General features: G+C 38.5%; 6 protein-coding genes across 6 annotated transcripts; 4 read left to right on the top strand and 2 right to left on the bottom strand.

Moving 5' to 3' along the window:
- Window positions 1-763: 763 nt before the first annotated feature.
- On the bottom strand, window positions 764-3,587 carry CBG10293 (the record flags this gene model as incomplete). Its single annotated transcript, XM_045243039.1, has 6 exons — window positions 764-934; window positions 976-1,173; window positions 1,703-1,822; window positions 1,870-2,294; window positions 3,337-3,472; window positions 3,522-3,587. 6 exons carry the CDS (start codon window positions 3,585-3,587, stop codon window positions 764-766), a joined length of 1,116 nt encoding a protein of 371 aa, XP_045094225.1.
- A 740-nt stretch (window positions 3,588-4,327) lies between these two features.
- CBG10294 lies at window positions 4,328-5,405 on the top strand (the record flags this gene model as incomplete). Its single annotated transcript, XM_002631964.2, has 3 exons — window positions 4,328-4,549; window positions 5,024-5,101; window positions 5,241-5,405. The coding sequence occupies 3 exons, from the start codon at window positions 4,328-4,330 to the stop codon at window positions 5,403-5,405; spliced, it is 465 nt and encodes a 154-aa protein (XP_002632010.2).
- A 3,685-nt stretch (window positions 5,406-9,090) lies between these two features.
- On the top strand, window positions 9,091-14,671 carry CBG10300 (the record flags this gene model as incomplete). The annotated part of the gene is made up of 9 exons (XM_045243038.1): window positions 9,091-9,156; window positions 9,449-9,587; window positions 9,648-9,872; window positions 11,903-12,984; window positions 13,031-13,066; window positions 13,206-13,233; window positions 13,283-13,356; window positions 13,409-13,618; window positions 14,504-14,671. 9 exons carry the CDS (start codon window positions 9,091-9,093, stop codon window positions 14,669-14,671), a joined length of 2,028 nt encoding a protein of 675 aa, XP_045094224.1.
- A 735-nt stretch (window positions 14,672-15,406) lies between these two features.
- Window positions 15,407-15,801, top strand: CBG10301 (the record flags this gene model as incomplete). The annotated part of the gene is made up of 2 exons (XM_002631967.1): window positions 15,407-15,622; window positions 15,730-15,801. The coding sequence occupies 2 exons, from the start codon at window positions 15,407-15,409 to the stop codon at window positions 15,799-15,801; spliced, it is 288 nt and encodes a 95-aa protein (XP_002632013.1).
- A 174-nt stretch (window positions 15,802-15,975) lies between these two features.
- CBG10303 lies at window positions 15,976-20,271 on the bottom strand (the record flags this gene model as incomplete). Its single annotated transcript, XM_002631969.2, has 6 exons — window positions 15,976-16,416; window positions 16,469-16,542; window positions 16,592-16,619; window positions 19,186-19,281; window positions 19,633-19,731; window positions 20,050-20,271. 6 exons carry the CDS (start codon window positions 20,269-20,271, stop codon window positions 15,976-15,978), a joined length of 960 nt encoding a protein of 319 aa, XP_002632015.2.
- A 2,560-nt stretch (window positions 20,272-22,831) lies between these two features.
- Window positions 22,832-24,462, top strand: CBG25730 (the record flags this gene model as incomplete). The annotated part of the gene is made up of 3 exons (XM_045243037.1): window positions 22,832-22,898; window positions 22,940-23,164; window positions 24,446-24,462. The coding sequence occupies 3 exons, from the start codon at window positions 22,832-22,834 to the stop codon at window positions 24,460-24,462; spliced, it is 309 nt and encodes a 102-aa protein (XP_045098994.1).
- Between the last annotated feature and the right edge of the window lie 175 nt (window positions 24,463-24,637).

Below are 24,637 nucleotides of genomic sequence, written 5' to 3'. Positions count from 1 at the left end.
CTGAGATTCTGAGATTCTGAAATTCTAAGATTCTGAGATTCTGAGATTCTGAGATTCTGAGATTCTGAGATTCTGAGATTCTGAGATTCTGAGATTCTGAGATTCTGAGATTCTGAGATTCTGAGATTCTGAGATTCTGAGATTATGAGATTCTGAGGTTCTGAGATTCTGAGATTCTGAGATTCTGAGATTCTGAGATTCTGAAATTCTAAGATTCTGAGGTTCTGAGATTCTGAGATTCTGAGATTCTGAGATTCTGAGATTCTAAAGTACTGAAATTCTGAAATACGGAAATTCTGAAATTCTGAGTTCCTGAGATTCTGAGATTCTGAGATTTATAGATTCTAAAGGTCTGAGATTCTGAGGTTCTGAAATTCTGAAATTCTGAAATTCTGAAATTCTGAAATTCTGAAATTCTGAAATTCTGAGATTCTGAGATTTATAGATTCTAAAGGTCTGAGATTCTGAGATTCTGAGATTCTGAGATTCTGAGATTATGAGATTCTGAGATTCTGAGATTCTGAGATTCTGAGATTCTGATATTCTAAAGATCTGAAATTCTGAGAATCTCAAATGTTGATTTCCAGGGATTCTGAAATTTTGAAACATTTTTTTACCCGTGGGGGCCCATTTATTGAAAATACTCAAGAGATTAACATACACCAAAAAACCCCAAAAATTAAAATTTACCAAAATTCCAAAAAAATACACCAAAAATCCCAAGATAAAATAATACACACAAAAATAAAATGATCAAAATTGATTATTTCCGCAATTCAGCCAATCTCGCATGCATTCTTCTGTTGTAGTCATACGGCTTCTCGAGTTTGCTAGTGCAATTCCAGTAGATGAACTTCTCCACATCTTTAGCTAGAAGCTTGACGCAGTTTCCAAGATTCTCATCGCATAGCTTTGTGGCGTCGAGGTAATAGTTCTGAAGATTCAATAAAAATCAGGGAAAATCAAGACACTTACCTTTTTTCTTTTATCAATTGCGATGAAGATATTGAGTTGCTGCATGTTGTTGAGGAACCAATCCACAGTTTTTCCTTTCAATCTGTTTTTGTCTTCCACCGATCCAACTAGAGCGTATTTGAGTCCTTTCTCAAACCCGTGCTCCATGGCCAAATGTGTGTTGGAAGTGTATGGTGGAATGGTACACAACAATTGATCCTAAAATGTGAAATTTTGATTTTTGAGAATAACTACAGTAATTCTGCTTGAAAATAACATTTCTAGCAACGCTTGCAACCGAGATAGAGGTACATAAAATTAAGGAGGCTAGAGACGTAGACGACGAGACACGCAGCGTCTCTAACCCCTCGGAATTTTCAAATGACCGTATCTCGAGTTCTAGATGAGCTAGGAAGTTGGTTTTTGTAGGGTTTGAAATGGATTTCTAGAATATTTGTAAAAACATTTTGATCGGAAAACGTAAAATACCGGTAGATAAGATATTAAAAAAAGGTATTTTTTCAGTCGATTTTCGGCCATTTCGACTATTTTCAGGAGTCTGGAGGCTGTCAAGTTTCAGATCACTTTGAAAGTTTTGGAGGACAACAGACTTGGATTCGAGAAAGGTGTGTTTTATGCTCTCTGAAATTTTCAAAGGGATTGAAAACTTGACAGACAAGCTCCATGCTCCTGAAAATGGCTAAAAATCGCCGAAAATCGACTTAAAGGTACTGTATCTTGAACTCACTGGGTGCACGTAGTATGGATCCTCGGGCTCTGGATATTTTTGACACGAGTTTCTCTCTTCTTGGACGTCGCAGCCTTTTTTCTGGAACAGATACGTGTGACATTCTTTGGTGGGGCTGCTCTGAAAACGTTTCCTTTGAAATTTTAAACTTTCGCTGGACTTGTTACCGATTGGGTTGAAATCGTCGTTGTGCGGTCTTCTAAAGCTGGAGCCGAAGAAGTAGCTGATGAACCGAAGATGTAGTTAGAAACTGTAGCGAAGAAGCCAGGAGATGCCGTAGTGGATTCTTGAGATGATGTCGAAGAGGATTCTGATGAAATGGAAGTGCTTGTTGAAGAAGAACTTGAAGCAAATGATGATTCTGTTGGGGCCGAGGATGACGTGGCTTCGGATTCCATAGAGGGAACGACAGGGGATGTAGAGCTTGATGGCGATGCAGCCGAGGAATCTGGAGTAGATTCTGTTGACGTGACTGGCGATGAAGGTTCAGAGGATTCAGGTGAAGATGTGGCAGTTGAGGTGGAAGAAGATGAAGACGAGGTGGGAACTGATGTAGCTGCTATTGGAGTATCAGATGAAGTCGTAGCTTGTACTTGGTGACACTTAACTTAAATTAAGCCTAACTCAAACCTAGCTTAACCTTGTCTTAAACTCACTTTATCAAATTTTCACCTTGCCTAACCTTTATTAGCTTAGCTCAGCTTTTTTTAACCTCACCTACCTTTACTATACCTAACCTTACCTAACCTTACCTAACCTTACCTAACCTTACCTAACCTTACCTAATCTTAACTTAAGTTATTAAATTTAACATAACTTTACCTAATCTTAACTCAACCTCAACTTTGAAAAATCATCTGATTATGAAATCCTAAAAATTACAGTTTCAGAGAGCCCACAAAAACAAGCCACACTCCATGTTTCCGTAAATCTCCATTGACAACTCCGACTCATTATTCTTGTTTTCTTCTAAAAGCTTTTTATATTCGGCCCCCGTATTCTCCGCTGAATAAAACATCATTATTCGGGAATAATGAGTCTGGGCACAAAACACGAAAAATGGGGCCAAGAAATCAAGATACCGTAGCCGCAACAGTCGAAAACTGAAGAAAGAGAGTGATAGCTAGTCAGTATGATGTACACCAGAAACATATCCCTAAGCGATTGTGGCGTACACGAGGATCAGAAGTTCTGCAAATTTCTGGGCCATATGCTAGTCTTTCTAGGTTATTTGGCTAGTCCGTACGAGACCTTTCCAGGAAACCCTATGTTCCTTTAATTTTGAGCTCGTAAATTGCTTCAGCATTGAAGGCAGGTAGAGTTTCCTTCATAGCATGAACTAGCCAAATGGGCTAGAAAGACTAGCGAATAGCCTAGAAAACTCCAGTATTTTCGACTCACGCGGCCACAGCAATTTGCCTATTTTGCTATTCAAAAAACCAGCAAATCACAAGTTCCCTTCTCTCTGAATAACCTTATTATGAAACTTATCAGTCACTATTCACCAGAAGCAAGGCTAGCCGCGGCTTCTTCAAATATTTTCTGAAGCCGCGGTCGGCTCAACCGTAGTAAAAGCCGGCCGTGGCACAGCCTTGACCAGAAGTACTGTAATCAAATTGAAAAAAAAAACTAACCAGTCACTGGCGTCGTGGTAGTTACTGTCGAAGAAGTTGGAGTCGTCTTGGAAGTAGCCGTCAAAGTCAAAGTTGTAGACGTGCTAGTGGAAGTCTCCACGTAGCAGTCCAGAGCGAACAAGAAAACAACGGATGGCTGTTTATATCAATGGTTGTTAAAAGTTAAACAAACTTGATTAACTTACCACAAACTGGCTTTGGGCAGAGCCAAGGACAACAAGAAGAGGAAGGATGATACCAAGGAGATTCATTTTTGGATGAATGTGAAGAATAGGCTCTCTTCGGGCCCCCCTTTTATACAATTTCGGAGGGTCCACGGGCAACCATCGGGGCGCCATGGAGGACTCAGAATGCACTCGTGGATGACTTCGAAAATGAAATCAATGAAATTATCAATGGAAACTGTAACAATGATAACAAATCTGATAAATATAGGGAAGAAAGTGATAAATCCAAGAAGGGAAGTTTTTGTTTCTATCCAGAGTCGAGGATAGAGAGGAATTTTTCTTGACAGTTACGTTATTCGTAAATTTTTAACTTCGCTGTTTTCCATTTCAAGGATTCATCAATATTACTATTAAAAAAATATACCGTGTTTTCTACAATTTTGTTGCCATACTTGGATAATTAGGGCACAGGCCATGTTTTTTACTTGTTTGAAGCATCGGAAAAATACAATATGACCTTTGACACATATCAATTTTGTGCTCAATTTCGCAATTTTGTGACAATTAGTGGTTTCCGAGCCCGAGCACAAACTCCGAATACGGTTCTAGACGGAAAACATCATCCCGATTGAAACTATTTTTCGGGAAACCATTGTGAATCTTCCAGAACATCGCATATGGCACGTCTTCTTCCGATTCAGAATCCCCCAATTTTGACAACTGCTTTTCGGAACTCTCGTTTTCGTTAACTTTTATTTTTAACTCTTCAGTAATTCTCCTTCCTGATGTTTTTTTTTTCTAATTGAAATAACCAAAATTTTCAGATGAAGGATCTACTTCTTCTGTTTATTGTCGGTGTTCTTGTGTTGGAGAATGTTCTGGCTTCGGATATTGAGGTTACGGTAATTCGGATGGATACGGAAGATGATTCGAAGACTGACGGACTTTTTGACTTGGAAACTTTTAATGGTCTCAAGACGATGAAAAACTCAATATCTAGGACCAAACTAATCTCCTCTTCATTGGATGATGATTTGGATGCAAAGGTTAGTTTTGTTTTAAGACTTTTTTTCGACAATTTTGTAACTTTTGAAAAAGTCATTTTTTGATAAAAATAAAACCTACTTCCTACAATTCTGTGTAAAAATTACATTTCTAGCGCATCCAGAAATCGAAATAGAACCGAAATTCAGAAAGCTAGAGACCCAGACGACGAGACACACTGCGTTTCTAATCTCGGAAACTTCGAATGATCGTATCTCGAGTTCTAGATGAGCTAGGGAAGGAAGTTGGTTTTTGGACAGAATTGCACGGTTGGAAATGGATTTTCAGATTATTTATCAAAAAACTTTTGTTCAGAAAATGTACAATACCAAAATTTTGAGAGGGACCGGAAACTTGACTGCTAAGTTCCCAACTTCTGAAAATGGCAAAAATCAGCTGAAGATTACGTGGGGTATTTCTCACCCCCTAAAACTTTTTCAGCAAATATCAATGATGTAATTTCTCCGATGTTCCAGGTGCACAACGCGCTCAAGAAGATGCGTAAAGAAACCGAGATCGTGTCGGAAGCTAAAAGATGTTGCTGCTATGAATACGTGAGTCTGTTAGGACTGTGTCAGAAAAACAACCGATTTCGGGTACCTGAAAAGTATTGTAGGCCACAGTACAAGAAGATAAATAATTTTTTTAAAACATCTTTTTTGACAAAAATACTATTCAATTTCTTTTTTTCAGAGTCTAGTCTACCTCCACCATCTTCACGATTTTCTGAGAGATCCCACCGAAAGAGTTTTCGAATACAATTACTGGTACAAAAAACAGAGAATGAAGCCCCTCACTCTCAGCTTTGAATTTTCAGAATGGTCCAATGTCATCGATGTACGGGTATCGCTAACTTGAAAACTCAAATCGCTAATTTTCATTATACTCTTATGTATTTCACCTAATCTTGGGTTTTTTGGTGTTTTTTAATCTTGTATGTATGTATTACTGAATAAACGGGTCTCCACGGGTAAAAAATTGAATATGAAATTTTCCGAATTAAGAGTTTTGGAATTTCCGAAGTTCAGAATATCAGATGCCCAGAAATTCAGTATTTTCTACAAAAATAATAAAAATTTAAAATCAAAGTCTCTCACTTTTACCAAAATAAACATATACTTTAAATACATTCTTCAATATTACATGTATATTTTTTCTCATCACCCGATTCTTGTCTAATTGCTTTTTAATGACCCCCAGGTGCATTAAAAAAAGAGAGCTTCGTTTATTCAAGGGTACACCTTTTTGGCGCCATTAGACATTCTAGATTGCATGAAATACCTTTTAGGGAGAATGGTGGATCTATTAAAACATGGAACAGATGCTCAGATGGGTTTCGATATAATGGATTTGTAATTTTGGAATTAATTTCTACAATTTCTGAAATTCATAAAAACTGCAATTTAAAAGACAAAAATTCGGAAATTCAGAACTTCAGTAAATTTATGTGATTTGTCAAGTAATCCAGAAAGTATTCTGCATTCAGCTGGCTCATTTGAGATACTACTTTTTGGGTAGACACATTGAAAATGATCTCAGACTCAATTTTTTTCAGAAAGCTAGTTTTTTTTCACGAGCGTTCCAAGAAGTCTCAAAAGATGATAATTCATGGAGGATAGACAAAAGTTTAAAAAAAAAACATTCGATGGGCACGGCAGATGGTCATTTTTAATGACCTGCTCGGACTTTCTGGCGCCGTTCTTTTTTCAGTAACCGAAAGGTCAATAATTGAAATTCAAGCAGACTAGAGAAATGCCAAAAAAAACAAATTATTTGGAGATTACACGATCTTTCTAGCCACTGGGGTACGAACCAATTCCTCAATCACCAGGTCCTCAATTCGAAGGGTGCAAAATGACAAAAAGAGATTTAAAGGTGGGGGGACATGAAAAAAATAATGTTCTCGAAATTCCGTTCAAAGATGCCCCTCGAGGAGTTGAACTTGTGAAGGCGAGGATTGAGGGTGCGGCGCCGCTACCGACTGAGCCACGCGGGCAAAGAGAAAGCGCATGCCCGTTTGCTTACATAAAGGCGAGGACGACAGCTGTACGCAGAGTGACATTAAGCGTTGTACACCGTGACGGTAGAATGCATACTCTAGCTACAAAAAAACTACGAAAAATCTCCAGTCCCCCCACCTTTAAAAACATTTGATTACGAAATCGACAATTCTGAGTATGAGTATTGATCTTTTCAAATCGTACATCTAAACGGATTAGTCCTCATTCCATCTGTGGCCTTGTTCATCTCAAATACTAACTCAATTCACATGTTCATACTTGGTCCCCCTGATTCCAGCCTTCTTCAAGACAACTATCATATCTTCGTTTGTGCGTTGTTTCCATTGACAACTCCGACTCATTATTCTTGTTTTCGACTAAAAGCTTTTTGAATTCGGGCTCCCGATTTTTCGGCGGAATATGAATGACGTTGTTCGGGAATAATGAGTCTGGGCACAAACCACAAAACAATGGGGGCCAAGAAATCAAGAAAGGTACTGTAGCAGCACATTTTATTAAAAGTGGAACACTGAAGAAAAAGAGGAATAACTAATCAGTATGATATATCCCAAACGGTTCAGTTCAAAAAATAGGAAAACAAAAAAAATATATTTTGCGAAAAGTCTGAAGTTGAGGGTTCGGCTGGATGTATAAAAATAGATGGTACATATTCAAAGTATTGCAATTAAACAAATGTCTCAAATAGTTGTCAGTTGCTGTATACCTGCTCATTGTAGAGTACAAATTATTCTGGTCACACTTATTTCAGAGCCAAACAAGGAAATCGATGAAAATCGGTACCCCGAACCTCAAAAATCAAATCCGGGGCATAAGATTATCACTCAAAAGAACCTTTTGATGCTTCCAACAAAGCAAATAGCCACCCGTTTCAAATTGATATGGTCATATAATGCTGAAATTTTCAAAATATTAGGTTGGCGGGAAAGTCTTTGTCACTTTTTCAATAGTTTATTTCTCAAAGAAAAAATAACCGAATAATTAATTATATTGTCCATCATTATCAACAACATGTCTCCAACGTTCCCTCAATTTATGGATTCCATTGCGGTAGAATCCAGCCAGGCGTGAGGCAAAGTATTGTTTGAGTGCCGCTTCGACCGCTCCACGGGAATTGAAGCTTCTTCCTTCGAAGGCACGTGTCATATCGCCAAATAACCAATAGTCGGAAGGAGCAAGATCAGGAGAATACGGGGGGTGAGGGAGAACATTCCATCCATATCCCATCAGCTCCTGCTTCACTTGTTTCGAAACATGTGGGCGAGCGTTATCATGTTGATAGTACACTTTCTTGTCTTTCAGGGCCGAACGGTCGACTGCTTTCTTGAGGTTTCGTAGTTGAGTAGTGTAGAGGTCTCCAGTTATTGTTTTGCCCTCGGGCAGAAGTTCCCAGTAGATGGGGCCGTCCACTCCCCACCACACAGAGAGCATAACTTTTTTCGGATGAAGGCCGGGTTTGGGGACATCCTGTGGGCTCTCTCCTTCTCCAACCCACTGGGATTTCCTGTGGTGATTATCGTAGAAGACCCACTTCTCATCTCCGGTTATTAGCCGGTCCAGCCATCGATCGCCCGCGTGGAGAGTGAGAAGAGTAATCGAATCGTCGACTCGGCGGTCAAGGTTGGCTTGAGTCAGGTGATGACGTATGAATCGACCAAAAAGTTTTCTCATTCCAAGAGACTTCAAACCTTCAAGGACTGTGCTATGGTGAACTCCGAATGTGACAGCTAGTTCACGGCTAGATTGAAATGGATCCGATTGCAATGCGTGCTTCAGCTTGTCCAAATCCAACTCACGGGGTCTCCCAGAGCGATCCTTTTCATCGAGCGAGAAGTCATCTTTTTCGAAACGATGGAACCAATTGCGAATAGTATTGTAGTGAGGGGCATGTGTGTTGTACACATTCTTCAAGAAAGTTTCCGAATCCTTCATCGTGGTGTGAGATAGGAAGAGGTAAATCAAAACATGTCTGATGTGAATAGCAGTGGGAACAAACATATCGTTTCAATTACAGATGAGGAGCAGGGAAGGAAATGGGGACTTGTTTATATGGAAGGTTCTTATCACCTTGTTATTCACTAGAGTCGATATCATACACAGCCTCCATATACGAGAACAGTGATTAAACAAACAGAGTGACAAAGACTTTCCCGCCAACCTAATACTCATTCAAGGAGACGATTCGCATTCCGATAAGCATTCATTGAAGGCTTCAGACCCAATTTCTAAACCAACAGAACCCTAATTCTGGAAGTATGTTAAAAACCGCCAAAATTCCTGTTGGTTTGTAATCTTGCTGGGAAACTTTGTAAACTGATTTTTTAATTCCTTTCCCGTCTCATATTATCAGATCCGTGATCATTACTACAGTTTTTAACAAGCTGGGAATCTCATCGATTTCATTTCCGAAGTCATCCACGAGTGCATTCTGAGTCCCCCATGGTGCGCCGGTGGTTGCCCCTTGACGCTCCGAAAATGTATAAAAGGGACTCCGAAGAGAGCCCATTCTTCACATTCATCCAAAAATGAATCTCGTCCTTGTTGTTCTTCCTCTTCTTGTGGTCTCTGGCTTTGCCGACAACCAGTTTCTGGTAAGTTCCAGAGAATTTCAGTTATTATCATACTTGAAAACGGGCCCTTGCGGGTCCTATCATAGTTTTTTTCAGAATCAATATTTTTGGCCAACTAAATCAGATATGATGGATCTCGACAAGTACTCCAAATTATACTATCTGGGTTACAGCTGCTCAAGAAGTATCATTTTGTAGAACTCCTCTAGTTTTATCATATCTAATTTAGTTGGTCAAAAATATGGATCCTAAAAGAAACTTTGCCAGGGCCCGTTTTCAAGTATAGTCATTATATCAGTAACTGGCTTTTCAGGACTCCAATGAACACTACTTCCTCGGAGATTGCGACGATGAAACGTCAACGAGTACCGCCGTCACCACAACTTCAACTGGAACCTCGACGACTACTGCTAAACCAACATCTACTTCAACACCATTCACTATTTCAACGAGCACTTTCACTGATTAGTTTATTTTAGAATGAGGGTCCCAATTATATTCTCCACTTTTAGAAATCCCAACCACGTCTTCCTCAAGTTCCTCAAGTTCCACAACTGGCTCAACAACGGATTCGACCACGGAAACATCAGCTGGAACCTCGGAATCCACGATCACCACCGGAGTCTCTTTGACTGGATCTTCGGCCAAATCTTCTTCAACTTCTGGAACTCCTAGCTCGACTTCTGAAACTTCTACCACGACTGGAGCACCAGGAACGTCTACTTTGGAGGCCACCGGTTAGTTTTAGTCTTTTCAGGAAACTATTAGGTCCAAGGCTTAGTGACTCTGGGGGACGTTTAGGCTTAACAGTTTTTATCTAACTCATCATTCTCTAGTTTTATGTGATTTGTGCTCGGATTTTGGTCCCAATGGCCTTTTCTTTCTCCGAACCTCATTATTATGTTCGATTCCGCTTTCCATTAAATCCGTAAAGACACGTTTCATAAGGAAAGTCATGTTTTCTTCCGATCGAAAACATGAATAATGAGTCGGAGTTGTGAATGGAGATTTACGGAAAAATGGAGTGTATCTTGGTTTAGTGGACTCCAGGGCTATAATTTTTTAGGATTTCAGAAAAAAATTTTAGGATCTAAAGTAGGTTTAAATTAGGTAATTATAAGTTAAGGTAATGTTAAGTCAATTAAAGAGATTAGGTAATGTTAGGTTAAGTCAAGTTAAGTTAATGTTAATGTTAAAGGGGGCCAGACATCAAAAAAAAAACTTTTCTGATATTTTGCACAAAGAACAGGCCTGTGCGGCAACAATTTTTTTTTCGGCAATTTGGCAACTCGACAATTTGCCGAATACTTTTCGGCAACGTTCGGCAACTCGGCAATTACCGAAAAAAAATTTCGGCAATTTCGGGAACTTTCGGCAATTTTCGGCAACAAAAGTTTTGCGTCTTTTTTTAGTAAAATCAATACGTAACTCACCTGAAAATGCTTCTATCAGGCTCAGAACTACAGAAAATGTGTTTCCTAAGTTCCTTAAAGAAGTAATTACAAAAATTGGCAACTCAAGGCCACATTTTTTATGCAAACTATTTCTCTTTAGCAATAGAGGGTATTCCAATGGTTGAAAATATTTGTTCCGATTGTGAGTTTTGAAAATAGTGCGCTCAACTTGTTAGGCAACTCATGATTGGATAATTTTTTTGATGTGATATTTGGATAATTTTTTTTGACTAAAAAAAGTTGTGAAAATCTCTGAATTCAAAAAAATTTCAGTTGCCGAAATCGCCGAAATTTTTTTGCCGAAATCGGCAACGGCAATTCGGCAACTTTTTCTTCGTTGCCGATTTCGGCAACGGCAAATCGGCAGCAAAAATTCGGCAATTTCGGTAATCGGCAATTTGTTGCCGCACAGGCCTGATAAAGAACCCCCATGAGGAGTCGAACTCATGGCCGGCAGCTCACCCGGCTGAGCTACGGGGGCGCGAAGGCGCCTGCCGACCGATGGCCTACATAAGCGCGCCGCGATTTCATCCCCCAAACTGTCCCCCAAAATTTTTGCTGTCTCGCCTCCCTTAAGTTAATTAAAGATTAAGTAACGTTAAGTTAAGTTAAGTTAAGATCAGCTAATGTTAAGTGAAGTTAAGTTAAGACTAGGTAATGATAAGTTAAGGTAGGGTTAAGTTAAGATTAGGTAACGTTAGGTTAAGGTAATGTTAAGTTAGGTTAAGACTAGGTAATGTTAAATTAAGATAACATTAGGTAATGTTAAGTTAAGTTAAGTAAGGTAAAGTAAGGTATATTAAGGTAAATTGAAGTAAAGCGAGGTGTATTAAAGGTGGGGGGACAGGAGATTTTCCGTAGTTTTTTTGTAGCTAGAGTATGCATTCTACCGTCACGGTGTACAACGCTTAATGTCACAGCTGTCGTCCTCGCCTTTATGTATGCAATCAGGCGTGCGCTTTCTTTCTGCCCGCGTGGCTCCGTCGGTAGCGGCACCGCACTCTCAATCATCGCCCTCACAAGTTCAACTCCTCGAGGGGCATCTTTGAACGGAATTTCGAGAACATTATTTTTTTCATGTCCCCCACCTTTAAGAAAGTATCAGAAAAAAATGAAAAAAAGTATGTATTAGAAAAGTAAAATGAGGTTTAGGGTAAAATACGGTAAAGTTAGGGAATGTTCACGTTAGGTTAAGTAATTCTGAATGAAGTTGAATTATGATGGGTCAGATAAAGGAAGAAAAAGTAAGGTTAAGCGAGATAAATAAACGTAATTTAAGGTGAAGTATTGCTGTGTACGATTTCTCTTTCCAGAAACCACATCCACAACTACTGGCTCAACTGGAACAACATCGATGACTTCTGAATCGTCGACTGAACCTTCGTCGTCTGGAACATCGTCTGGAACCTCAACCACTGGAACAACGTCTGGAACAACCACGGAAATGACTTCTAGAACATCGTCTGGAACCTCAACGACGGGAACGACAGCTGGAACCTCGACAACTGAAGCGACTTCGGATACCGTAACAACTGGAACCTCGACCACTGGAACAAGCTCTGGAACAACTTCTGGAACTCCTTCGACGTCATTTGGAACAACCACGGGAACCTCAACGATTGTAACGACTTCTGGAAAGTTGTCTGGAACCTCAACAACTGATTCCACAACGTCTTCGGAATCGACTTCTAGCTCGAGTGAAACCACTTCAGAAGCCACTTTCAGCTTCACTAAATCCGAGATTACCACTGGAACCCAATCTACGGAATCCATGACTTCGTCGGCTGGACAATCAACAGGATCTTTGACTTCCGCGACGTCTTCCTCAACACTGGCTACCACAGAAGGATCGTCGAGCTCTACATCCGGTGCTTCTTCTCCCACATCAACTACTCCAGATGCTTCCAGTTCAACTACCGATGGTTCGTCGTCCTCTTCGGAAGCTTCAGAGACTTCCACCTCGATCTCAGATGTTCCAACCTCCACTTCTGAGTCTTATTCCACCACCACGACTACTAAAGCTTCCACCTCTACCGTCTCCACGACTACCAAAGCTCCTTCTTCAACCACTTCGACGTCTGAAACTTCCACCTCAACCTCCACGACTTCCGAAGCTTCTACCTCCACATCAATGACTTCTGAAGCCTCTACCGAAGCTTCCAGCTTATCCTCCACGACGTCCGAAGTTTCTACCTCCACCTCCTCGACGTCCGAAGCTTCTACCTCCACCTCCTCGACTGCCGAAGCCTCCACCTCAACCTCCTCTACTTCTGAAGCTCCCACTATAACCTCCACAATTACTGACATGACTTCTGAGTCTTCCACAACTTCGGAAGGCACCGACTCTCATACTTGCGAACCGAAAAAGCCTCTTGGAGAAGGATTGGATGGATCTGTAAGTTTTGGAAAACAAAAAATTTGACTAAATTAAATTTTTGTAGCACATGAAGGATGCGGAGAATGTCTACTTCGTCTCGGTTTGTGATTTTTTTTACTTAAAATTTGAACTGCAAGTTTTGTTCAGCGGGGCGCGGTTTCTAGCGGCCAATTTAATTTTGAAAATTCTAAAATTCTGAATTCCAATAACTTTAAAATTCTAATTGTTTTAAATTCCAGCCAGAATGCGACGCTAACGGACATCCAAGTGAGTCCTTCTCAATCGAAATTTCTTTTAAAAAACCCGAAAATTACAGAAACCATGGTGAGCCACCCACTGATAGACTTCGATGACTACTTCTTGGAATATGTTCTGCCACTGGTTGTAGTCGTAAGTTTCACAGTCACAAAATTACTAAACAAAAGAGTTCCAATGTTTTCAGCCTTACAAAGATCTGTGTGAAGAAGGTAGAATGCCTGAAGTCGTCGGAGTTGAATTGAAAGCTCGGGACGCTAGACGATCCGAAACCATCCTGCAACTTCGTGAAGTCCTCACCGTGCACCTCACGGAATACCTGCCGGTCATGGTTCCGCTCATCAAAAAGGAATACAGCAAACTGGACGTCTTCATTGTATTCCACGAAAACAACATGGTGAGTCCGCGAACTTTTAACTTTGAGCCAATTTATCTCGGTTCCTGTTGGAGATATCAAAATGTTGTCAACTGATAAAATGTTTATCATAATATCAGAAGCGTTTTGTCAGTCGACCCATTTTTGAAATCTTGTATAGCAATTTAGATAATTTAGCTCAAACTTGACAGTGTGGGGGCCCTTCTTAGATTTAACGATAGTCTACCGGTACTGTGACCGGTACTGTACATTCTTCAATTAAATTCTATTATGGGGTTATTCAGGGAGTAAAATAGTCAAAATTTCCTACAATTCTGTCTAAAAATCAAACTTCTGGCGCTTCTAGGGGCCGAGATAAAGTCATTCCAAGTTTAGGAGGCTAGAGACGCAGACGACGAGACACGCTGCGTCTCTCACCTCTGAAACTTCAAATGACCGTATCTCGAGTTCTTGATGAGCTAGAAAGTTGGTTTTTTGACGGAATTGTAGGATTTGAAATGGATTTTCAGATTAGGCATTTATTTGATGGGGTTATTCAGGGAGTCGGCAAAAAAGGAAAAAAACTCCGCGAAAACTCGGAGAGTGTTCCAATCTGGCTGAAACTTTGGGGAAAACTGGAGAAAACTATAGGAAACATTTTGCCAAAGTTAGGGGTCAAAATAACGACTTTGAAAATTTGGCTGGAATTTCAGACATTTGGCTGGAATTTCTAGCTCATCTAGAACTCGAGATACGGTCATTTGAAGTTCCCGAGGTTAGAGACGCAGCGTGTCTCGTCGTCTGAGTCTCGAGCCTCCTGAAATCGGAGCGGCTCTATCTCGGTTCCTAGAAGCGCTAGAAACGTGATTTTTTGACTGAATTGTAGGCAATTTTGTCTATTTTAATATTAAAAAGTTCGGTTTTCAGAAGGTGACACTCGTGGATCCGACCAAGCGACAGACAGGAGCTGCCTCCTATAAATGGGAGGATATCACCTATCTCCCGTTCCTGAGCTGTCGGGCCTACACAGTTTGGGGTGGGGACGAACACCTCCGAAAGATGTCCATGGCCCTCAATTTTAAACTGTTGCGCTAAAGAATCACATACGCTCCCCTCCCCGTTCCCCATCTTTCTTCAGTTTTTTTTCATAATTTGATCAATTTGAATCATTATAATTTTTTGTGTTTAACTTGATTGTTGGGTTTTGGTGTATCTTATTCTTGGGAATCAACTAATCTTTTTGGTGTACGTTAATCTTGATTACTTGATAAACGGGTCTTTACGGGTAAAAATATCGTTTTGGAATGTCATAGAGAAACTAATAAAGCTTGGTATTGTCAGAGAAGGTTTTGGAATTCAGAATTGATTGAACTTCTGAATTTCTTGAGTTTTTGAAGTTTTTTTCGAAACTTAATCTTTTGTCAGAGTTTTGTTTTTCTAGATCAATCGAAATTTCAGAAATTTCAAGAAATTCAGAAATCCGAGGAAAAAATGTTGCTTATCAAATTTTCGTACACAAAGTATCGGACAATAAGTAGTTACTGTACATAGGGATCCATCACATCGGTCCTGATCAATTTCGTGCTCAATTTCGAATCTTTGTGTCTTCTTCCCAGATCACACACTCCGAATACAATTCCAGACGGAAAGCATCATCCCGGTTCATTTCATTTTCGGGGGAACCATAGCGAATCGCCGTAAGCATTGAATAGGGCACGTCTTCTTCCGATTCCGAGTCCGCAACTCTCACTATAGCTTTTCCGTTTTCCTTCTTTCTGACATTTTCACTTTTTCAAAGATTTCAGTTTTTTCAAGAACATAAATTTTCAGATGAAAGATCTACTTCTTCTGTCGATTGTTGGAGTTTTTACGTTGGAAAATGGGATGGTGTCGGATAGTGAGGTTACGGCAGTTTGGATGGATATGACTGATGACTTGAAGACTAGCGGACTTGTTGACTTGGAAGTTTCTGATAATACCGAGTATCTAGAGAGTTTGAAAGTCAGACTGATTTTATCTTTGTTGAATGATGATTTGGATGCAAAGGTTAGTCTACGTTACTGAGCTACGCGATCGCAGAACGATTTACGTTAGCTGCTCCTCGAACAATAGAAAAAGTCAACTTCTGAAATTTGAATTCATTTACTTTTCAGATGTACCATGTCCACAAAGATCTAAAACACAAGAAAAGAAGGAACGAGGTTATTGAATATTACATTGGATGATTTGCCAGAAGCTAGAAGACTTGCTTACTGCTATGTGAGTTTTCAATTATCATCAAATTCTGAACATTTTGGGAAGAAATGCTAATTTTTGGGGGGACCTGAAAAGTAATGTTATTGTATGCCAAAGTACCACAATTATCATCCAATTTTTTAGGGTTTCAAATTCCTCGTTAATCAATACCGGCCGGTAGATGAATAGGTGGCTGAATTCAATTGCAGGTACAGTAAGAAAGGGAGGACCTTTCCACTTTCAATTGTGAGCCAGTTTTTTTCGTCACTTGTGAGAGATATTAAAAAGTGATTAACTGATAAAAGGTTAGTGATATTTCTTATGTATAAAACGCTACAAACATTTGTTGCCCCGCCCCCCCCCCCCCACCTGTTAGTCTGTGGTTTTTTTGGAAAGTGAGGAGCGGAGCGATCAACCATTAAAAAAACCAGATCAAATCGCGCCTTTTTGATGAGCGGAACCGTGACCGGCAGGTATTCCGTGAGGTGCACGGTGAGGACTTCACGAAGTTGCAGGATGGTTTCGGTTCGTCCAGCGTCCCGAGCTTTCAATTCAACTCCGACGACTTCTGGCATTCTACCTTCTTCACACAGATCTTTGTAGGGCTGAAAACATTGGAACTCTTTTATTTAGTAATTTTGTGACTGTGAAACTTACGACTACAACCAGTGGCAGAACATATTCCAAGAAGTAGTCATCGAAGTCTATCAGTGGGTGGCTCACCATGGTTTCTGTAATTTTCGGGTTTTTTAAAAGAAATTTCGATTGAGAAGGACTCACTTGGATGTCCGTTAGCGTCGCATTCTGGCTGGAATTTAAAATAATTAGAATTTTAAAGTTATTGGAATTCAGAATTTTATAATTTTCAAAATTAAATTGGCCGCTAGCAACCGCGCCCCGCTGAAAAAAACTTGCAGTTCAAATTTTAAGTAAAAAAAATCACAAACCGAGACGAAGTAGACGTTCTCCGCATCGAGGTCAGTCGAGACCGGTCCGATGTCCTAACCAGAGAGACTTGTTACCTGAGAAGACCCCAATTAAACCCCCCAAAGGTGTAAGCTAAGCGGTGCAAGTGGATGACAGTACACAATCTATTCAAATCCAAATTAAAATTATTGAAGGAAAACGGATCTGAATAAACGCCAAAGACATATGAATTGGGTGAGGAAGCAATACAGAAAAATAGGCAAAGGTGTAGGGCTAAAACCCCCCTGGGAGCTACCGGGGGGAAACCTTGCGGCCTCAAAACTGTAGCTAATAACCAACTCAATGCCAAACGTAAGTAATAACCTGAAACAATAATTAGAAGAAGAAAGAGACCGTAAACGGTCAAAGGAAAGGGGAGAGATACACAGTCTCTCGAGCAACGAACGAATCTGACACGAGCGCCCTTCGGGCCGCTCCTGTCGGCGCCAATGCCAAGCAGTGCGACGCGGTCGGCGATTATTCAAATAATAATAAGTGTTAGTGAACAGAACAAAGTAATTAGAATTGGGAAACGGAAAGGGAAAAAGGGGAAAGGATATGACCCGATTAAAGCGGATAATCCAGAGTGATTTTATGGGGAAAATCGGGGAATTCTGGGTTATATCGCTTTCAGGTTGTCGTTGTCCCAGGATAAGGGGGAAAATGACAACAGTACTCTCAGCTTTGAGCTCTATTATCTTGGTTCCTATGAGAGATAAAAAAAAACTTATTAACTGATAAATTGTTTATCAAATTTTAAGAAACATTTTATTAGTTGACTACTTCTTGATATCGTTCCTAGGAACCGAGATAAATGGGTTCAAAGTATAGAGGCGGATTAATTTTTAATATAATTTTCAGAAATGGTCAAATTTCACTGATGTACGGTATCAAAATTTTCGAAATTTTAAGTGCTTATTTTCATTATAATCTTTTGGCTGGAATTTCTAGCTTCGGAAGCATTCAGTGAACTACAACCAACTTTTCATTTTGATACGGGTCTTTTTGCGAAAGTTACATCACTTTGAATATGTTACCATACTTTTGCCGCATCCTGTATAGAAACTGACAACAATTCTGGTCTGAAATTTGTTACTTTTTCAGATCTTTTTCGTGTTAGGTCATCGAAATCCTGGACTCACTCCTGTCGTTTTCAAGAATTTTCCGTGAATAGTTCCGTAAATATTGCAAAATTACAAACATATTACCAAACCCCATTAGAACATCTGTTCCATGTTATAATAGATGCGACATTTTCCCTCAAACGTTTTACATGTAATCTAGAATGTTTAATGGCGCGAAAAAGGATTCATGAAAGATGGTCCTCTTTTTATATTAATGCACCTGGGAGGTCATTAGAATGCAATTAGACAGGGAAGAGAAGACCAGAGAGAAGTAGACATGTAATTGTATAGGAAATTTTTCAAAAGTGAGGGACTTTCAGCCTAAAGTTTGCAAAAAAAATTCTGAAATTCTGAAATCCTGTAATCCCGAAATTCTGAAACATTCAAAAATTGCGAATTTCAGAAATTCGAAAAAGTTCAGAAATTGCGAATTTCAAAAATTCAGAAATCCGAGAACTTCTGAAATTCTGAAATTCTGAAATTCTGGAATTCTGAAATTCTGAAATTCTGAAGATCAGAGTACCTGAAACTCTGAAATCCTGCAATTTTCATATTCAAGTTTTTTTACCCGTGGAGACCCGTTTATTGAGTACCCAAGATTAACATACACCAAAAAACCCAAAAATCAAGTTGTGTACAAAAGATTATAATGAAAATAAGCACTTAAAAGTTCGAAAATTGTGATACCGTACATCAGTGAAATTTGACCATTTCTGAAAATTATATTAAAAATTGATCCGCCTCTATACTTTGAACCCATTTATCTCGGTTCCTAGGAACGATATCAAGAAGTAGTCAACTAATAAAATGTTTCTTAAAATTTGATAAACAATTTATCAGTTGATAAGTTTTTGTTATCTCTCATAGGAACCAAGATAATAGAGCTCAAAGCTGAGAGTACGTTTAATCGCATCCAGCCGCTCTTTCAGTGTGCTTATTTCTTGTCCAGTAATTATCATAGAGGAACACAAAGCTCTGAAAAAATTAATTGAGAAAATGCACTTTAAGGTCATTTATCTCGGTTCCTATGAGAGATATTAGAAATTTAGCAACTGATAAAATGTTTGTGATATCATGATAAATAATTTATCAATTGACAAATTTTTGCTATCTTTCAAAGGAACTAAGATAATTGAGCTCAAAGTGCACGGGCTTCGACAGAGCGATTACAGTAGACTCGTTTTTTTTCTGAAAGCGTAAAAATCGAATGTTTTAAACACCATTCATGCCCTTCAAAAATTGCTCCAGAAACCTTCAAAATCTGAACTGTAATCTAAAACTTACGTTGTTGACAGGAATGTTATTAGCTTCCGAACAATCATCCCCAAAAACAGTAAAAACCAGAAATTCCGTTTCTGTGTCCTTGAGAGCGTTTGGCACCTGGAATATCAGAAATTTGCTCATTTCAGTTGATTTTTGGCATTTTCAGGAGTCTGGAGCTTGGCGTTCAAGTTTCTGACCACTTTGAGAACTCTGGATGGTGTAAAACAGACCTAGATTGAAAACTTTGCATTCACAAAACTTTTTGAAAATTCCTAGTTTTTCAGCTATTTCCCGATTTCTGAAAGATACCTGTTTTTCCATGTTTTCTACTAGAAAACGGGCAAAAACAGGTGTCGTTCAAAAATCAGTAAACAAGGAAAAAGGAGTCGACCTCTCGATTCTTGAAAATGACCGAAAATCAACTGAAAATCTCCAAAAGTCTTCTGAATCTAAACTATAATGACTCACACATTCATAACGGCGACATCTTCCAGCTTTCGACTTCACTTCGTCCACTATCTTGACATCACCAGCTTCCATTTGCGTGTCCTTGCGAGCATTGTGCACCTGGAACATCAGAAATTCACTATTTTTTGTTCTAGTGTTTTGTTTTTACTAATCTAAATGAAAACCCATTTCATACCCTACAATTCTGTCCAAAAACCAACTTCCTAGCTCATCTAGAACTCGAGATACGGTCATTTGAAGTTCCCGAGGTTAGAGACGCAGCGTGTCTCGTCGTCTGCGTCTCGAGCCTCCTGAATTTGGATCTCTATCTCGGTTCCTAGAAGCGCTAGAAACGTGATTTTTTGACTGAATTGTAGGCAATTTTGTCTATTTTTAATTTAAAAATATTTTTTTTCAAAAACCAATTTAGAAACTAACCTTTGCATCCAAATCATCATCCAACGAAGAAGAGATCAGCTTAGCTCTAGATATTGAGTTATTCATCGTCTTGAGATCTTCAGAAAATTCCAAGTCAGCAAGTCCGTCAGTCTTCAATTCATCAGCCATATCCGTCCGAGCTACCGTAACCCCAACATCCGAAGCCAGAACATTCTCCAACACAAGAACACCGACAATCAAAGAAAGAAGTAGATACGTCATCTGGAAATTTAGGTACTTAAATAAATAGGAATTTTTGAAAAAAAAAAACCGTATCAGAAAAGAGAAAAATTGGAAAGCTTCAAAAAAAGTAAAAGCCACCTAAAGCCTCATATAGAAAGAAGTGGTCCGCAAAGCTATAGTACCAAAACGTAAAGCGAATCGGTGAATCGGAAGAAGACGGGTCATATGCTACGTTTACGGAGATTCACTATGGTTCCCCCGAAAATGGAATCGGGGATGTCGGGATGATGTTTTCCGACTAGAATCGTATTCCGAGTTTGTCAGAAGACACGATTTGTCACAAAGTTGCGAAGTTGAGCACAGAACGACCAGGGCCAAGAGGAAGGATGTACAGTACGCATATGTACAGTACCAGCAACAAGCTTCTTAATTTTTTGTGAAAATAGCCAAACGTGGGTTTCTTAAAATAGTCTAGAATTTTTCAATTTCTCTGAAAATTACAGAATACACAAAACAAAAACAGTGCTCGGTTTTATCGAGGATTACTGTAGGTGGGAAGAATAGTTCAGAAAAGCGGAGGATTACTGTAGAAAGAATCTCAACGACGATGTTTCTTTGTGTAGAAGCAAAATTAGAATACTTTAAAAATCGCTTTAAACAGTTTTTTAAACCAAAGTCTCAAGAATGTCCGAACCTGGAATTCTGAAATTCTGAAGTTCTGGATATATGGAATTCGGAAATTAAAAATTTCACAATTCCAGAAATTCTGAAATTTCGTGATTCTGAGATCCTGAGATTCCAAGATTCTAAAATTCTAAGATTCTAAGATTCTAAGATTCTAAGATTCTAAGATTCTATATTTTTTTATGCATCCCTTGAATATTATTTTATGCATCCCTTGAATTTCAAAATTCGAAATTTATTCTCATTACCATATAAAGCACAGTAAAATTTCCAATTCTCTATTTTTTCGGTTTTTGAATTATTCATAATCTCCCAACCCTGATTTTTTGACTTTTCCTCTGTTTTTCTAATTTCCAAACCTTAAAAATGACGTACCGTTTTCTCTTATTCTCATTGCTCATTTTATCTAAAAATGTAAATGCCAATGAGATTCTAGAGACTCCAGAAAACAACCGTGAGATTTTCAAAAAATTCCGAAAAATCGAGGCAATTTTTTTCAGAAATTTTCCATTTCCTCAACTGCAACAGCTGTGATATCGATGAAATCAAACCGGATATGCCTGATGCAAATTCCAGATATTTTTCAGAGTGAGATTTTTAGAAATGAGCAATGAAAAACTGAAATTTTAGAAAAGTGGGTACTGTAGATGGTTGCCAACGAACAAGAGTCACTTGTGAGAGATTGGATAACTTGGATGGTCTGATTAATATTTTTGTGGGTATTTTTTTCGTATTTCTGAATTTCCGAATTTCTAGGCTATCAATCCAACTGGGACCCATTTCATAACCCAATGGACCGAACATCATCATAATGTGTCTACAGAGCTGACTTGTGAGAATGGGGCATACAAATTTGGAGCATAGTGAGTGCAGAAATCCAAAAAATCAGGTCCTAGAAAATTCAAAAATTAGATCATAACCTAGAAAATCCGAAATTAGGTCATGACCTAAAAAATCCAAAATTAGGTCATGACTTAAAAAATACAGGAAAATTAGGTCATGGCCTAGGAAATCCGAAAAATTAGTTCATGACCTAGAAAACCCAAAAAATTAGGTCATGACCTAAAAAATCCAAAATTAGGTCATGACCTAAAAAATACAGGAAAATTAGGTCATGACCTAAAAAATCCAAAATTAGGTCATGACTTAAAAAATACAGGAAAATTAGGTCATGGCCTAGGAAATCCGAAAAATTAGGTCATGGCCTAGAAAACCCAAAAATTAAGTGATGACCTAGAAAACCCAAAAAATTAGGTCATGACCTAAAAAATCCAAAATTAGGTCATGACCTAAAAATACAGGAAAATTAGGTCATGGCCTAGGAAATCCGAAAAATTAGGTCATGTCCTAGACAATCCAAAATTTAAATCATGACCTAGAAAATCCAAAAGTTACGTCATGACCTAGAAAATCCGAAAATTAGATAATGACCTGAAAATCCATAAAATTAGGTCATAACCTAGAAAAAGCGCATGTCCTAGAAATTCCAAAAATTAGGTCATAACCTAGAAAATCAAAAAATTTAAGTCAATTTCAAATTTTTCAGCACTGGAATCACAAAACTCATCTGCGAGTATCAAGCTTGTCGTGATCCGGTTTTTCAAATGTCCAACGCTACAGTAACCCAACCCACAACAACTGCAATCTGAACAATCCTGGATCAAAATTATCGATTTTTCTTTTTATCTGAAATTATAGATAAACCTCTCGAATACGATTTTTGATCCTAAATTTTGCAAAAAAATTCCAAAAAAAAAAATTAAAATTTCCAACAAAAAATTCATTATCATATCCAATGAATTATTCATTAATTATGCTAATTTTCTGTTTAAAAAGAAGTGGTGATTTGATTTTTCATTCATTCTCTTTTCGTTTTTACCTCAAAAAATCAGTTTTCAGCCAAAAAAAATTCCAGATGGTTTTCAAAATTCTCCTCCTCTCTATCCTTGTCCACCAGCTCCACGGCGCTTGTGTGGCTCCAGGTTAGGGGTAATTAAGGCTAATTAACTACTAATTATTTCAGAAGCCCCCCAAACTCGTCCGGAGCAACCTCTCGCTCGTGCGGGACGAATTATGGGCGGTAACCTTACTGTAGCTCCAGAAAAGGAAGAGCCAATTAAAAAGACAACTACGACTGAAAAGATAATTACCACTGAGAAGCCAACAGAGAAGCCAACAGAGAAGCCAACCACGACTACTACCACGACGACTACAACTACTACCACTACGACGACCCAACGACCAATTGGTAAGTAATTAGGGGGGGGGGGGGTAATTAGTAGTAAAACGCAACTTTTGCAAGTTGAGTTTACTTGGGAAATGACCTATAAATTGCATTGTTAGGTTTTCTGAGTGGTTGTGTGGTGGCCGAACTATCGCAAGTTGAGTTTTCTAGGCCACCATGGTAAATTGCCTAGAAATGACCTGATATCCACTTGGTGTGTTTAGAGGTGATTTTAACGTGGTGGCCTAACTTTTTAACCTGGTGGCCTAACTTTTGCAAATTGAGTTTTCTAGGCCATCATGGTTAATGGCCACGAATTAGCCTGATATTCACATGGTATATTTGCTAGGTGATTTTAACGTAGTGGCCTAGCTTTTTAACCTGGTGGCCTAACTTCTGCAAATTGAGTTTTCTAGGCCACCACCTTAAAATGACCCAGAAAACACGCCAGGGTAATTTAAAACCATTTCGAAACCAGTAAAAGCCCATTTCTAGGGCAAGAAAAAAGCGGTGGCCTAGAAAACCCAATTTGCAAAATTTATGCCACCACGATAAAATTATCTAGGAAAGACACCAGGTTCATGTTAGCCCGTTCATAGGTCAAAAAAGTGGTGGCCTAGAAAATCCAAATTGCAAAAGTTAGGCCACCTTGTTAAAATGATAATTAGAGTGAGAGGGTAATTAAAAGAGATTCTGAGATTCTGAGATTCTGAAATTCTAAGATTCTGAGATTCTGAAATTCTGAAATTCTGAAATTCTGAAATTCTGAAATTCTGAAATTCTGAAATTCTGAAATTCTGAAATTCTGAAATTCTGAAATTCTGAAATTCTGAAATTCTGAAATTCTGAAATTCTGAAATTCTGAAATTCTGAAATTCTGAAATTCTGAAATTCTGAAATTCTGAAATTCTGAGATTCTGAGATTCTAAAATTCTGAAAAGATCTCAAAATCTGAAAATTTCAAATTTCTCAAATCTCGAAAAGAAGTATAGAAACTCGAAAAATTCTGAAATTCTGAAAGTCGGAAATTCTGAAAACCTTAGAATTTCAAAACATGATTCCAGAATTCAGAATTTCATGGTTTCGGAATCTCAAAGTTTGAAAATCTCTTGGACGAAATTTGTGTTGTTCAGAATTTCAGATTTTTTTCAGAATTTTAAACTGTCAAAATCTGAAATTCAGAAATTCAGAAGTTCAAAACTTCAGAATTACAGAACTTCAGAATTCCAGAAGCTCCAAATCTCAAAATCTCAAATTTCCTTATTTTCAGAAACGGCATCACCAGTTTGACCTGCAATTTTTCAGACTGCACTCCACACTAAACTCTCTTCTTTGAATTTTATGAAAATCCATTTATTCGAAACCTGAATAAATTTTTTCAACAGCGAAAATCTTCAAAAATGTAGTGAACAAAATAATCCCTTAATTCTTATCATCAAAAAAAAAACCGGATTAGTTGTGAAAACTCCAAAAATTTTGAAAAAAAAATTGTATTGA

The sequence above is a fragment of the Caenorhabditis briggsae genome (genome assembly GCF_000004555.2).
Source record: "Caenorhabditis briggsae complete genome, chrII, whole genome shotgun sequence".
Taxonomy (NCBI): domain Eukaryota; kingdom Metazoa; phylum Nematoda; class Chromadorea; order Rhabditida; family Rhabditidae; genus Caenorhabditis; species Caenorhabditis briggsae.
The sequence above is the reverse complement of the archived record's forward strand: the minus strand, read 5'-3'. Positions and strand labels throughout refer to the sequence as shown.